The 16939-nt window shown below is 47.4% G+C and overlaps 1 protein-coding gene across 1 annotated transcript in view; it reads left to right on the forward strand.

Moving 5' to 3' along the window:
- PYGB (glycogen phosphorylase B) overlaps positions 1 to 16939 on the forward strand; it is a 189812-nt gene that overhangs the window by 51597 nt on the left and 121276 nt on the right. The window contains 1 exon segment of the mRNA XM_030196276.1: positions 12923 to 13001. Coding sequence (XP_030052136.1) covers positions 12923 to 13001 — 79 coding nt within the window.

The raw sequence follows: 16939 nt of genomic DNA on the forward strand, positions 1-16939 counted from the left end.
CCTCTGATCCCATGGCTTTGTAGTTTTCTCAGGAGTTTCTCATGAGGGACTTTGAGGCTTATCATTGATCTAACAGGGCTTAACTCACAAATCGGACTCCATATTTACAGGAAAAACTTTGCCAGGCTTGGAGCTTGCCTTGAATTATCTGACTTATCCATTTTTATAATTTTCCTTCCTGGCCACTGAGTGTTGCAGCTGCATGATGATTGGGGCTCCCTCCCTTCAGGACCTGTGAACACTGCCTCGTCAACATCCCTAGTCACAGTTGGTCTAGGGAGTGGAGGACTTGACCTGGGAATCAAACCCAGGTCCCGCACATCACAATGTATAGCACTGCCACTGAGCCCAAGACAATAATGTTTAATGGTACTCCCAATTTTACACTCTCAAGAAGTTTAAAAAATTCAAGAATTAAATATAATAGAAGGGGGTGCAGAGCTGTACTTAAGGGCTTCTTTGTTTGTATAAGTTTGTATTTTCTATTCTTCAACCTGTTTCTGGGTGTTCACGGTTAGGGGTGAACATGGCCTTACCATTTCTGCCGTCATCTACTATGTTACTATGTTATAATGTTTCTCATCTTTTCTTGATAAAAGGAATACTATTGCCTTCTCCAGCCTTTACTGGTGGTCTCTTGTCTAGATACCAGCCAGGCCTGACTCTTTGTGGCTTCTGAGATTTAGCCTTGTTATGCTCTCCCAGGCCAGTATCTTAATAATAATTTTTAAAAGGAGATAGCATTTCCTATACAAATATAAGACTTTATGTTCCTGAAGTTTGTCTCTTCCTGTCTTTATGGTAGTGGTAGATAACCTATTAATTTTCACAGGCGTTGGCAGTCTCCCACAATCATGTGGCCATGATTTTATTGACAGGATACTGCAATTGCTTGCCGTGGCCTCTTGTACCCGCATAACCCAGCTTTCCAAAATAGTCTCCCAGTGATGTTCTAGCAAGACCTGATCTCACGTAACTTCAGAGGTCTGACAGATAAAAAGGATCATTCTGAGGGCTTTGTTGAGCTCATATCTTTGTACAGTACTATGTACTGTTATCTAACTAAGTCTTTGATAAAGATCATGCTCTGATCTGTCTTGGCTTCATCCACTTAGATATTTATTATTTTCGTTTGAGACCTTAAAGAAGATAATCATTTAAAAAAATTGGTACTCCAATCTCCAATACCAGAATTATCAAGCCATGTTTTAGGAATATTTTTGTGTTTATTATGTTTTTTTTAGGGGGCAAGGTCTCCAAAAGGGTTAGTTTTGCATATACCATAACAGTAATGAACATCACTCCAAAGCCAGGGTATGTGAAGTATGAACTGCTGCTAATAATGGGAAGGGAAGGAAAATGGGACTTGATGTATTGCCTTTCTGTGTTTTTTTGCAACTACATTCAAAGCAGTTTACATATATACAGGTGCTTATTTGTACCTCAGGCAATGGAGGGTTAAGTGACTTGCCCAGAGTCACAAGGAGCTACAGTAGGAATTGAACCCAGTTCTCCAGGATCAAAGTCTGCTGCACTAACCACTAGGCTACTCCTCCACTCCCATAGCATCATACCAAAGAGAGCTTCCTTGTGGACTTCCTAGGAAGTAATATGTAAAGGCAAGCTATCGTGTCCTGGAAGTTGATTTTAATCATAGGCGTACTTTGCCTATTTTGTTTGGGGGGGGGGGGGGCAAGGGATAGAGGTCAGATTAGTGGTGAAGGGAGAAGTTTATCCCCTCTACTAAAATGGGTATTGATTATCTTACTCTCTCCCCCTCTATTTCTTTTGTTTTCACTTTATCCCTTTTTATTTTTGGCTCTTCCCACATCGTTCCTCCCCACCGTTATCTTAGCAATTTTTCCTCCCCTCTTATCTCTCTCCTTCCTCCTCCCTCTCCTCTTTCTTTTTTTTTCTTCATCTCATCCCTCCTCCTTCTCTCTCGCCTTAATCTCTTTCTTTTTCATTCCTCACACTCCCTCCTCGTGTCTCTCACTTTCTACCTCCCCAGCACACACTCCCTCTCTTTTCTTTCCCTTCCTCCTCTTGGCACACTCTCTTTCTCACCCTCCAACCCTTTTCTGACACACCCTTTCCTCCACTTCTCACCTTTTTTATTTGGAAGGGACAAACAAACTAAGCTGTGACCCTACCTCTCCCTCCCCACCCCTGCGCATGCTGATGCTATGTGGGGCAAAACATTGGTAGGGCCACACCCCATTTCTCTGCTTATGCACTCCCTCCCTTTCCTTCCCTCCTCCTCCCCCCAGCACACTCTCCTTCTCTATCTCTACTGCCAGATACTAGTGAGGCAACACAAAGTCCTGCAAATGTACACTCCAAAGCTTACCATACTATACCAGCACCAGCTCCAAGAATTCAAAATCCACCAGCCCTACCTATGGTAAATCAGGAGTATACCTCCATTTGGATAAAGAAGAAAAGCTGGACTGTTATAGAATTCAGTGGCGTAGCCAGACAGACAGTTTTGGGTGGGCCTGAGCCCAAATTAGGTGGGCACAAAATTTCTCTGCCCCACCCTACCCCCACCTCAAAATATAAATTACACTTTCTCTGAAGGTGGCCAGAATTCCCTTTTACCAAGCTTGGCAGGTAGCAGCATCGTCCCTAAGCCTGGCACCCCACGCACGTTTAGTTGTCAGTGGCTCAAGGTTGCTGTCATCGACTGCAGAGCTTGGGAGAAGGGAGTTCTGGCCGTCTTTAGATGACTTCCACAGCTGGGGATACTTAGGGATCCCCACCAGCTATACAGCAAGTGTCAGGACTGATGTTAGCAATGCTAGAGCCCAGGTCAGAAAATAGAGGAGAGCTCTCTTTTTCATCAAGCACTGCCATTTCCTCCCCTCACCCTCCCCACAGCCAGTTTGAACTTCGTGGGTGTGGCTTGGATCTCTTTCAGGGAGAGAAAACTAACAACTTATAGCAGCAGCTTCAGAGAGCATTTTCCATCTCACAGATAGGCTGCAGAGAATACCTTCTCCTGCTTTAGACTTAATCCCGCCCACCCTACCCCTCTACCCACCCACCCCTAGAGTGACCTGTCTTATATAACCACCCTATCAACCCACTCATTACTTTACCTCACCCATTTCTATTCTTCTATCACCTTCTCCCACTACTCCAACCAGAGTTACACCTAATCACACTGACCACCCTTCAACATCTTCAGTACTTCTGTGACTGTTCTCTTGTGCTTGACTGCTTAAATATTTTAAATTTAAATGCTTTACTTTTTGTCTATTAGATTGTAAGCTCTTTGAGCAGGGACTGTCTTTCTTCTGTGTTTGTACAGCGCTGCATACACTTTGTAGCGCTCTAGAAATGTTAAATAGTAGTAGTAGTAGCCGTCCTCCCTGAACCCTTGTCCTCTGTGCCTCCACTCCAATTTCCCCTTCTGCCATTACTTTTACACCATAAAGGGTACAGGAGTGCACACTATCAGGCTTATTTTCGAAAGAGAAGGATGCCCATCTTTCGACACAAATCGGGAGATGGACGTCCTTCTCCCAGGGTCACCCAAATCGGCATAATCGAAAGCTGATTTTGGGTGTCCCCAACTGCTTTCCATTGTGGGGATGACCAAAGTTCCCGGAGGCATAGTGAAGGCGGGTTTTGGGCGTGCCTAACACATGGGCGTCCTCGACCCATAATCGAATAAAAAGGGCATCCCTGACAAGCACTTGGACGACTTTACTTGGTCCTTTTTTTCTTATGACCAAGCCACGAAAAGGTGCCAGAACTGACCAGATGACCACAGGAGGGAATTGGGGATGACCTCCCCTTACTCCCCCAGTGCTCAGTAACCCCCTCCCACCCTCAAAATTGTTTTTTTTTAAATATTTTTTGCCAGTCTCAAATGTCATACCCAGCTCCATCACAGCAGTATGCAGGTCCCTGGAGCAGTTTTACTAGGTGCGGTGCACGTCAGACAGGCGGACCCAGGCCCATCCACCCCCTACCTGTTACACTTGTGGTGGTAAATGTGAGCCCTCCAAAACCCACCAGAAACCCACTGTACCCACATCTAGGTGCCCCCTTCACCCCTAAGGGCTATGGTAGTGGTGTACAGTTGTGGGTAGTGGGTTTTGGGGGGCTTAGCACACACAGTAAGGGAGTTATGCACCTGGGAACAATTTCTGAAGTCCACTACAGTGCCCCCTAGGGTGCCTGGTTGGTGTCCTGGCATGTGAGGGAGACCAGTGCACTACGAATGCTGGCTCCTCCCATGACCAAATGGCTTGGATTTGGTTGTTTCTGAGATGGGCGTCCTCAGTTTCGATTATCGCCGAAAATCAGAAATGACCAAGTCTAAGGACGACCATCTCTAAGGTCGACCTAAATTTCCAGATTTGGGCGTCCCCGACCGTATTATCGAAACGAAAAAAGATGGATGTCCACCTTGTTTCGATAATACGGGTTTCCCTGCCCCTTCACTCAGAAAAACTTGGGCGTCCCTTTCGATTATGCTCCTCCACGTGGCAGTAATATCAAAATGCTTACTAACCAAACACACTATGAATCAATTTATTGCATCAATGTATGTAATTTTCATTTAATTTTTAAAGAAAAGACCTCATATATGACTCTAAAATTAACTATTGGATCTCCTTCAGCGACAACTATTCTAGTCAGTTCACATATCTGAGAATGCACACCAACAGACCCTCACCAAATACAAAACAAGGGATCACAAATTAGAAATGAAAATATTTAGACAAAAATTGAGCTGGGAACCATGAGAAGTTAAACTTAGCATGTACTACAACACTGGAGAAAGAAAAACAGAAATGCATTTCCTTTTCTACTGAACACAATGCAAAGACATTTACTGTGAACATTTCCCAAAGCTAACATATTCCATTTAAAGCATTCAAAATAAAATTATTTTCTCTACCTTTGTGGTCTGGACATTTTATTTTTCCATTCTGTTGGTTCTGGTTTCTCTTTCCTTCTTTCCTGACTGTCATCTGCTAATTTTCCTTCAAGTGGCTGCTGTTCATTTGTCTTTTTCTCCTCTCTCCTGTATATTCCTTCACTACACCTGCCTCTGACATATTGATCATTCCTTTTTAGCTCTTTCCTCTCTGTTTTTCTTTTGTGCAGTCTGTCAACTCAAATTTCACCCTCTATCACCCTTTTCCTCTTTTTTTTACTTTTCAGCCACCTATCAAATTTCCATCTTCTCTCACCCACTAGCTCTCCCATTACCCATCTCAAACCTTCCCCAGCCCTCCATTCTCTTTCACCTTTAATCTAATCCCTATTACCATATTTCTACTCTCTGTAATCACTATCCTCTCATTCATTTCCTTGCCATCCCCTCCTGGCCTCTCCCACATGGTTCCACCATCCCATTCACCCTTCTAGCCCAGCAGCTGCTCCCTTTTTCTCCCCTATCCACTCTTGTACCCTGACATCTCCCTGTCCTTTCTCTTCCCTCCTGCCTGCTTCCCTATTTCTCCAGCATTTCTTTCTCTCTCTTCCTCACTCTCACTGTCCAGTCTCTTTATCACTCCCTTCTGCTCCTGGATCCAATATCTCCCTGTTTCTCTCCTCTCCACCTCCTGTGTATTTCTTCCTCCCTCTCATTTTCCCCCATGTCCAAAATCTATCCCTCTCTCCTGTTGTCCACCATCTCTCTCTTTCCCTCCCTTGTGCCCAAAATCTCTCTTCCCCCTCCCCATGCTGCATTTTCTCCCTTCCTGTTGTCTCCCTTCCTGTCTTGTCCAACGCTTCCCCCTCCCCCTCCACCCCGATGTCCAACATTCCTCTCTCTCACCCACCATGCAGTTTCTCTCCCTCCCCTCTACCTCTATGTTCAGCATTTTTTCCTCTCTCACCCTCTATCCCTATGTCCAACATTTCTCCCTCTCTCACCCTTTTCACTCTCCATGCAGCCTCTCTCCCTTCCTTCCACCCCATGTCCAACATTTTTCTTGCTCTCACCCTCTCCATCCCGATGTCCAACATTTTTCCCTCTCTCATCCCTCTCACCCTCCATGCACCATCCCTTCCTCCCCTCCACCCCTGTGTCCAACATTTCTCCCTCTCTCACCCTCCATGCAGCCTCTCACCCTCCCTTCCACCTTTATGGCTAACAATTCTCCCCTCCCCACGTTTATCCAAAAATTCTCCCTGCCCCTCCCCATCCCATCCTATATCCAACAATTCTTCCTCTATCACCCCTCCCACCCCCCAGTCATACAGCATCTCTCCTTCCCTATCCCACCTCACAACTCTCCTATGAATGGGTCCCCGGCAGTGGCAGCGTGGAGGGGAGCAGCCTGGTCTCCCACAGTTCTGCATCTTCCTCCCTTGCTTGAACAGGTCCCCTGCAGCAGTTCCCACATGCTGCCTGCTGCTAAGCCGGAAGCCTCCTTACAGGAAGTTGTGACAGAGGGGGGTGGGCATGGCAGAAAGGAGGTTTCTGGCTTAGCAGTAGGCAGTGTGGGAATCATGGCCACTGCTGCCACTGCTGGGGAACCATTCACACAAGAGTAACACTTAAGTGAGGGAGATGCAGCCACAGGAGCCCAGCATGCTCCCCTCCACGCTAGCAATGTTAAAGGTGCACCACTGCTGGGTGGATTCCTGTTACAGATTCCTACACACAGCCTTCAAGTTAACAGAATCCCTCACCTCAGCGACACGTGGAAAACATACACCACCATCACCTAGTAAAAATAACAGACTTCAAGTTAGAAACAAATACATAGACATAAAATTAAATGGAATCCCCAGACTCTGTTAACAGTGGAACACTGAAGAAAAAGAAACAGACATGCATTCCTTCCTGTACAGAACAAAATATAAGTAATGCACATTTTCAAAGCTGACATTTCTCATTCTCTAAAAAGTGAAAAATAAATATTTTTATCTTTGTTTGATCATTTTATTTTTCTAGTTGGGTTGGTCCTGGTCTATCTTTAGAACTTCCTTTTGTTTTTTCTTCTCCCTCCCCTTCCCCACATGTTCCTACATTTCCCCGTCTCTCCTCTCCTTCCCTTTCCAGCATCATCCCTTCTTCCCCTCCGCAAACCTGTGCTCCTCCTTCTCCCCTCAGACCTGCGTGAATCCTTATTCTCTTTCTCCTTTCTTTCCCCATCCAGCGTTGTCCCTTCTTGCTCCCTCCACCTCCGATCTGCTCCCTCCCCTCAAACCTGTCCTGGTCCTGCTGCTTCTTCCCAGTGCAGCCACAATGAGCAGTACTAGAAATGGCCAGCGCAAAGCCTTGTACTGCAGTGCTTCCAGCTGGGTTCTGCTGGAACCACCCCCACGACAGCAGGAAATGCATCAGAGGGAGTGGTCCAGTAGAGCCCCGCTTTGTGGCTGCCATTTTTAGTTCCTACTTACTGCGGCTGCACTGGGAAGGAGCCGTTGGACCAGGACAGGTTTGAGGGGGTAAGGGGCAGGGAGGGGAATCTGAAAGGGGAAAGAGACGAGAGGGATAGGGATAGGGGGAAATGCTGGAATGCATGGGGCAGGGGGGGGGGAGGAGAGGGAGACACTTGATCCAACAGCATTTGGGGGGCAATGCCCCCTTTCCCCTCCAAGCTACACCCATGATTTAATCAAGCCTGTGGCTCCCAGTACGATTGGAAATATTTCTGCATCTTTCTGCCACATTTTGTTGGTCTCTGACTACCTTTCTTGGTACTTGAGGATCTTCTCCCTCTCCACCTGATTCACAGAATAATCACTTGGAACTGACACCTCTATAATTAATGCTGTTTTGGTATTTTTCTCCTTTATCACTGTGTCTAGTTTCTTTGCATCAAGTTTTTTATTGGTCAGAATGGGAATGTCTCAGGTGATCACAACCTCTTCATTCTCTATAATTCACGATCCCGGTGCTTTCTGGTTCACTGATTGTTATAGTGTGTACATAGTTTCCAGTAGTTATTTTTTCAATGTACAGACGCATAGTCAGACCTCGGACTTTGGGGGGGGGGGTCCAGAGCCTAAGGGGGGGGGGGGACAAAATTTCGGCCTGCCCCCTTCCATTTTCCGCCTCCCCGGTGACCCCCACATGTCTGAGCTGGGGGGGGGGGTCCCACCAGCAGAAGCCCTTCTCCATCTGAAGCCTGGCAGTTAGCAGCATGTACAAGGCAGGCCCACCCCTCACGCATGTGTGAAAACCGAGCCAAAGTGGAAAACAGTGCCTGAATTTTGGGCAGGCCCTGAACCCAAATTGGGGGACAGAGTTCCCAAAGGCCCCCCCTCCCCGTGGCTATGCCACTGAAAATGTCTGTTGCTCTTGACTGTCTGATTGTGTGTCCACACAATTTGATAGGAAAGCCTTTTAGTGAGGTGCCAACACTCCTGACAAATTTTAGCCAGAGGGAAGGCTACCCGATAAGATATACTGTAAAACTGGATCGTGAATAATTCAGCAAGTGAGGGAAACCAAAGCATAAAATATAAGTGGAATATGGAACACACCATTCTTGTATTTCACTAGATGTGTGCATGTCTCCAGCTTGTTTTTTTTAAATGAAGGATGCCAAGCCAAATTGCATTATAAAAGAGGAAACATTGCTCCAAGTATGTTTTGTTTTCCCTTTCCTTGACCTTGTACCATCCAAGAATCCCAGAGGAAGTCATCGAAGTGATTCATCCTTTTGAAACAGAAATAATGGAACGCTCTGCATCTCTATTACTAGAAACTCAATAATTATAGAATTTCTAACAGCAGTTCAAGTACTTTAATAGAGGCAGTTGAGAAATCAGAACGAGTGTCTCTGTGCTAGAGTACTTGGTTGAAGTCCAGTTCTTTTTCATTGTAATCAAGGGTTTTGCCAAGTTTTTCATTGGCAAATAAGAGTTCAAATAAAAAGTTGAGCTTGGCACTTTTAATATAAGGGCTAACCTGGCACATAGTTTTGCATGTCTATCACTTATTTTAGTACATTGGACCATCATACTATATTTCAATAAATGCGAAAGAATGCAGTTTACATTTTCCTTTAATACCAGTTTCCTGAGTCAATGCATTTTGTTGGATCAGAGACATACTTCTGTTGCATTTGTGGTTCAGATTCCAAAAGGAAAGGAAAATCATAAACCTTATTGCTAATTCATTTTGTGCCTTATAATTCACAAGTGGTACAAATAGATGGACTTGTTCTATTCAGTTCCCCGTATACTGCACTGTAACTTCATGTGTTTCATTGTAGCCACACCTCTTGCTAAGGAGGGAAAACCAAAAAGGTAACATCAATTGATATCCTGAGAAATTTTTATTTCAATCCTAAGACATGGTACTTCTTCATTCCTACTGGTCCCTTTGGTTACTGTGCAGGTTGCTACCATACTGTAACTCCTAATGTGGCCAATAATGCGTGCCCGTATGTATGCCTGCATGGTTCGGCTAACTGCAGTTGCAGAGAAAGTGGAAAATGGACCAGGCTGTCCAAAAAGGACAAAGAGACGTGAAATTGTTATTAAAACGATTTTATTGATAGAAGACTCAACATAGCACTATGCTTCTGCCAAAGGCCTGCCCCAGGAATCTAAGTATAATAAATAGCATATAAGATTATAATAAACATGAAAAAAATCAAAACCATTCAAAACGTAAAGTGTCTGAGGTATAGTGCATTGTACAGATAGTAAAAACAATCCAGAACATTTAAACATAAAATATGTGAAGTATAATGCACATAATAAAAATTAAAAAAAAGTAAAGTTTTATCTTTTAGCATCTTGACACTTTCCGCTGTAACATATACATGTACTCTTTATTCATGCTATAATTGTTTTGCTTTTTATTATGCGCATTGTACTTCACATATTTTATGTTTTAACATTTTGGATTGTTTTTACTATCTGTATCATGCACTATACCTCACACACTTTATGTTGTGAATGTTTTTTATTTTTTTTCATGTGTATAATAAGCTTATATGTTATTTATTTTACTTAGACTCCTGAGGCAGGCCTTTGGCCAAAACACAATGCTGTGTCAAGTCTTCTTTGAATAAAATCATTTTTATAAGAGTTTCATGTCTCTTTGTCCTTTTTTGGAGAGCCTGGTCCATTTCCCACTTTCTCTGCAACTGCAGTTAGCCGAACCATGCAGGCATAACGGCATGCATTATTGGCCACATTAGGAGTTACAGTCACTTTTCATTAACAACATGGCCACCTTCACCTAAGTGCTGAGAACATAGGCGCCAGCTCCGTGGGTGCTATGGGTACTCAAGCACCCCCAATATTTCACCCACTAGAAGTTCGTTCACCCAACGGACGTTCGTTCCCTCCCTCCCTCCCTCCCTCCTCCCTTCGAGTTCAAGGCCCCCTCCCTCCAAATTTTAAAAGTCATCTATTTTACCTCGTTGGAGTTAGGGCGGCAGCAGCGGTAAAAAGCATGCAGGCTCGGCTCGGTGCTTAGTTGTTTTCTCTTCTCTCTCTCTCAGCTCTGCTCCCGCCCTCATTTTCTATTTCCGCAAGGGCAGGACCAGAGCTGAGAGAGAGAGAAAGGAAAACAACTAAGCACCGAGCCAAGCCTGCATGCTTTTTATCGCTGCTGCCACCCTAACCCCAACAACGTAAGATAGATGACTTTTAAAATTTGGAGGGAGAGGGCCTGGAACTCGAAGGGAGGAAGGGAGGGAGGGAGAACCCTGGAACTGGGAGGGAGGTAGGGGGGCCTGGAACTCGGAGGGAGGGGGAGGGAGGAGGGGGACGAGGGGGGAGAGGGAGGGGTGAGGGAGGGGAGGGGTCAAGGGGGAGGGGGGTCAGGGGGGAGAGGGAGGGGATGAGGGGGAGGGGGAGGGGGAATGCACCACTTGTAAAAAAAAAATTCAGCACCCCCCAATTATTTTGAAAAGTTGGCTCCTATGGCTGAGAATGCCCTTAAACAGAAGGTGTGCAGTGAGCAAGAAATGGATGGATACATGAGACTGGAAGATGCTGCAGCTGTCTAGTTTCTTCTTGTGTACTCTTGTTTTTCCAAGTCATGCTTTACATTGGTTTCGCAGAGAGGAAATCATTTGGGTGTTGCAATTTATTTGTAAAAATCAAAAGCATCCTGCAAATTCTGTCATAATAACTCCAACTATAGCTTCAGCTGGATATGGACTAAAAAGTGCTGATCTTGGATTGAGAACAAAAGACTCTCTCCTCCCCCCCCCCCCCCCATCTCAATCTTACTACTAAGTTTGGAGGATCAGTTCTGAGTTCAAATTAAAGTTCTCCATATTCCTCCTAGGAGCTTTGCTATGAGTAGGCTGGAAAGCTTCTGTGATGTGTTTGTTATTTCTTTGCTTCCTTCTGCAAAACTGGCTGCAGAACTAAAGGGGAGAGACTTTTTAGAGCTTTTACAACACACCCAGCCTATATAGATTCTCAGGATCTAACCCAAGGGCTCTCAGCCCACACACAAAGGTTCTCAGGATACCCACAATGAATATATACGAGATAGGTTTGCATGCACTGCATCCATTGCATATACATCAATCTCATACATACGTATGAGTTATAAATATCCTGAACACCTGACAGGCTGGATGTGTCCTGACGACTTGCCTAGAAACCCCTAGTGTTAAGACATACAGGGGCCCAGGACAAAAAATGGAAATGGAGCCCCCAAAGCCAACCTTCAGGCTGTGTCTCCTTCAGCATGAGGCAGGCCTGGACCCCCTTAACTCTGGCCCTGCTGATCTGACCTATTGTGCCTACATCACATATGTAACAATCCCCACTACCGTACACAGCTGAGGATACCGTCCATAGCTCTTGGAACGACTCCAAGTGCTACAAATATTTTTGTATTGATAAAGTCCTCTTAGAAAAATAAGCATTCCACTTAAGGGCCCTTTCCTGCATCAATGCATAATGTGGAGTGGAATGGGATGGGGAACAGGGTGTGGACTGCTTCTTGCAGTTATGACAACACATTAACTTTTAACATGGCAGATAAGACGGAACATTTAGTGCCACTTGGATAGATGGTGTTAAGTGCACCTGTGTTATCTGCAGTGCAGTTAACATAGGCTAAATGTATTTTCTTTGCTTTAACCGTATGGGCAGACGCTAGGAACACCCTAACAGTTAACACAGAAGCTTTGCAGATACTGCATGGTACTTTTGGCAGTTACCACTTGGTAATTCCAAACCTTTACTGCACTTTAGTACAAGAGCCCTTTAGTGTAGTTGTAAACATCCAGTTGGTTCAGGGCCAAGAGAATATGATAAGCAAGGTAAATGTGATAGGCATAGGAGCCAAGATGGAGTAATTACTATGTCCAGGGAAGGGTCCTTTGGGTTTAGCGCCCCCAATCATACTGAAAAGTTGGCTCTTATGGTGGCAGGGGAGTGTCAATGTTAACTTGCTTACACTGGTGCTAGGCCCACACTCCAGCACTGTGCATCACACCTCTTCCAACAGGAAGTCATCAGAGGGGACAGGACACAGCAGCGCTGGAGTGCAGGTCTGTGGAGGAAGGCCTAATGTCAGCACTGAGGTAGGGTGGTGGTGGCAGCAGGCCTGGGGAGGGGGAAGCGGCAACTGTTGCAACGGCAGACTGTGGGGCAGAGTCTCGGCAACCCTAGCTCAGTCCCTGAGTTGATTGCATTTGAACGTATGTTTACTGCAGAGAATAGTTGTGACTATAGCTGTTCATTCTATGAAAATAATAGCAACAGTGTTAGCCAAAGAATGCCTGATGTAATAAAGAAATTTAAAAACTGCAACTTTTCTTTCTTTACCTTGCTTTCATTATGTTCCTTTGTTTTTCATAATTTTGAAGAACAGCCAAAACCAAAGGAACCTTTCAGTTGATAATGACAGATACCATTTTTTCCCCTTGTTTTAGAAGAAGCCAATATGAAATGTTTTTCACAGGGCTGCTTTGGTGAGCCTGTATAAACCATGTTCTGTTTGCTTAACTCTTGACAGCTGGGACTTGATTTGGAGGAACTGGAAGAGATTGAAGAAGATGCTGGTCTCGGTAATGGAGGACTGGGACGTCTGGCTGGTATGATCTGCTTTCAAGGGTTACAGTTCTTTACCGGTTTTATCCCACCATCTTCTATTGGTTTTCCTACTTTTGCTTACACTAGCAGGTAGCAGTGCAGAGGCATAGCCAGAAGGCAATTTTTGGGTGAGCCAACAGGTAGATGGAGTGGGTACACATTTCTTCTTCCTTTCTTCTCACTCCCCCTCTCAGCTGTGAAGTTTAAAAATGAAATAACTTAGCTGGCTGAGATCCCCAAGCCCTGAAAGCTGAAGACATACACAGCCTGCCAACCAAAATTTAGAAAACTATGGTAGTTAGCGGCAGCTCTTCAAGCCACCAAAACTGGCATCCCAGGTATGCTCAGCTCTCACGCATGAACTGAGAATGTCCAAGATTTGAGCATTCCCGCAGTGCCAGTGTCGGCAGCTCAGAGTGCCACTGCTGATTAACCATGGTTTTCTGACTGGGGTTTGGTGAGCTATGGATGCCTTCAGCTGGTGGGGCTTTGAGTTCCTTGTGGCTACATGAATGGCGCACTTTCTCAAACAGAAAAACCAGACACCTGCCATTGCCCTATCCTGCCCCAAACAAATACCTGCAGTGAGGGCAGCAGTGCAGGATTCAGTGCCTGCAGGTCACACTGAAGTATTGGGGAGGGAGGGAGGAGGTGATACAACAGGTTGCACACTTCAGTCCTCATTGAGCCGCACCTCTGTCCTCTCTCAACATACATATGCTTCCTCCATACAGTATTAAACCCAAACATATATTCTGCATTCACAGAATCACTTAGTTCCTCCCACAATAACTGGTATAGAGCAGTGCTAGGACATTTCCCCATAAAACTTGCTATTAAAAAATATTTGTTTTTAATGTCATCTTAGTAACAGCAACAAATTCTCTCAGTATGAGGCATATTGTGAAGTAATACAAAACTATATAAAAATTCACTCTGGACCTAGAGCAAATCTATCATTCCAGCATAACTTCTAAAATTATTGTCAACCTTAACTGTCACAATTTAAAGAAAGCATTTTTCCAAAGTTGATTTACTTGTGACTTTGTATAGAAAGGGTAGTGTTATGGTAGAAAGCTATTCTCCGAGGACAAGCAGGCTGCTTGTTCTCACTGATGGGTGACGTCCACGGCAGCCCCTCCAATCGGAAACTTCACTAGCAAAGTCCTTTGCTAGCCCTCGCGCGCCCGCGCGCACCGCGCATGCGCGGCCGTCTTCCCGCCCGAAACCGGCTCGAGCCGGCCAGTCTTCTTTTGTCCGCACTCGGTACGGTCGTGTTTTCGCCGTGTCGAGCCCCGGAAAGTCGACCTCGCGCGTCCAATTTGTTTTGAACGTGTTTTTTTCCTTCGGGAAAGCTTTGTCCTAGTCGGGAAGTGCTCCGGAAACCCCCCGCCGGGTTTCGTGTAAATCCTCCCCGTACTTCCAGCTTTTTTGCCCCGGTAAGTTTTCTTTCGTCGTCGGGGTAGGCCTCTTTTCGGCCTCGGTCGAGATTTTTTCTCCCTCTAAATTTGGTGCTTCAAATTTCGCCATTTCGGCTTTTGATTTCGCCGGCGTGATTTTTCCGCCCATGACATCGAAGCCTTCCAGCGGCTTCAAGAAGTGCACCCAGTGCGCCCGGGTTATCTCGCTCACTGATCGACACTCGTCGTGTCTTCAGTGTCTGGGGGCCGAGCACCGCCCTCAGAACTGCAGTCTGTGTTCCCTGCTTCAAAGGCGGACTCAGGTAGCGAGACTAGCCCAGTGGAACGTGTTGTTCTCGGGCTCTTCGTCGGCATCGGCACCGGGATCTTCGAGTGCATCGACGTCGTCAGCGTCCAGACCATCTTCCTCGGCCGCCCCTGCATCGAGTGCATCGAGGCATCGGGCCTCTGCATCGGCGCCGAGACATCGGATAGCTGCATCGACGTCGGTGGTACCAGGACCTCGTCTGCTGATGTCGTCGGACGGTGGTGCATCGGGTGGAGTGCAGGTGAGGGCTGTCCATTCCCCTGCTGGTGGCGGTGAGCCCTCGGGTGGGTCTCCGCCTACCCTGAGGGCTCCTGCGGTACAGCCCCCCCGAGATCGACCTTCTTCAGTCTCGGCCCCGAGGAAGCGACGGATGGATTCGACGTCCTCCTCGTCGGTGCCGGGGAGCTCCGGTGACATGCTTCGGAAGAAATCGAAGAAGCATCGACACCGGTCTCCTCCCCGTGTCGGCACCGAGAGCTCTGGGTCGCCGAGGGATTCGGCACCCAGCAGGCATCGGCACCGAGAGGACCGCTCACCCTCTGTTCAGGAGGTGTCGATGCGCTCCGCTCTGGACAGCCCGGAACAGCCTCCACGCCCGGAACAGGTACTGACGTCGACGCCTGCATCGACCTCTCAGCCTTTCTCTGCAGCCGCTCTAAACGAGAGCCTCCGGGCCGTTCTCCCAGAGATTCTGGGAGAGCTGTTGCGCCCTACCCCTCCGGTACCGGCGGTGCTTGCGCCACCGGTACCGTCGAGCGTGGCGCCGGCTGGCCCATCGCCCAGGTTGAGGTCCCCGACGTCGGTACCGCGTGCGGTACCGACCGCGGCCACCTCCCAGGAAGGCTCCCCGACTACGTCGGCGGAGGGAGCTTCGCCGATGCGGGCGAGGGAGTCTACCTCTCGACGCCCCCATCGTGGACGGGGTTCCACGGAGTCGAGCAGGGCGAGGTTGCAGACACAGGTCCGTGAACTTGTGTCTGACACCGAGGGTGAGGCCTCGTGGGAGGAAGAGGAAGATCCCAGATATTTCTCTGACGAGGAGTCTGAGGGTCTTCCGTCTGATCCCACTCCCTCTCCTGAGAGACAGCTTTCTCCTCCCGAGAGTCTGTCTTTTGCCTCCTTTGTCCGGGAGATGTCTACGGCCATCCCCTTCCCGGTGGTTGTGGAGGACGAGCCCAGGGCTGAAATGTTTGAGCTCCTGGACTATCCTTCTCCACCTAAGGAAGCGTCCACTGTTCCCTTGCACCATGTCCTGAAGAAGACATTGCTTGCGAACTGGACCAAGCCATTAACTAATCCCCACATTCCCAAGAAGATCGAGTCCCAGTACCGGATCCATGGGGACCCAGAGCTGATGCGCACTCAGTTGCCTCATGACTCTGGAGTTGTGGATTTGGCCCTAAAGAAGGCTAAGAGTTCTAGGGAACATGCTTCGGCGCCCCCGGGCAAGGACGCTAGAACCTTAGACTCCTTTGGGAGGAAGGCCTACCATTCCTCTATGCTCGTGTCCAAGATCCAGTCTTACCAGCTCTACACGAGCATACACATGCGGAATAATGTGCGGCAGTTGGCGGGCTTGGTTGATGCTCTTCCCCCTGAGCAAGCCAAGCCTTTTCAGGAGGTGGTCAGGCAGCTGAAGGCGTGCAGAAAATTCCTGGCCAGAGGAGTTTATGACACTTTTGATGTTGCGTCCAGGGCCGCTGCTCAAGGTGTGGTGATGCGCAGGCTCTCATGGCTGCGTGCCGCCGACCTGGAGAATAGAATCCAGCAGCGGATTGCGGACTCGCCTTGCCGTGCGGATAACATTTTTGGCGAAAAAGTCGAGCAGGTGGTAGAGTCTCTCCACCAGCGGGACACCGCATTCGACAAGTTCGCCCGCCGGCAGCCTTCAGCTTCTACCTCTACAGGTAGACGATTTTTCGAGGGAAGGAAGACTGTTCCCTATACTTCTGGCAAGCGTAGGTACAATCCTCCTTCCCGACAGCCTGCGGCCCAGGCTAAGCCCCAGCGCGCTCGCTCTCGTCAGCAGCGCGCGAATCAGCAAGGCCCCGCGGCTCCCCAGCAAAAGCAAGGGGCGAGCTTTTGACTGGCTCCAGCAGAGCATAGCCGACATCCAAGTGTCAGTGCCGGGCGACCTGCCTGTCGGAGGGAGGTTGAAAGCTTTTCACCAAAGGTGGCCTCTCATAACCTCCGATCAGTGGGTTCTCCAAAT

The sequence above is a fragment of the Microcaecilia unicolor genome, chromosome 3 (assembly GCF_901765095.1).
Source record: "Microcaecilia unicolor chromosome 3, aMicUni1.1, whole genome shotgun sequence".
Lineage (NCBI taxonomy): Eukaryota > Metazoa > Chordata > Amphibia > Gymnophiona > Siphonopidae > Microcaecilia > Microcaecilia unicolor.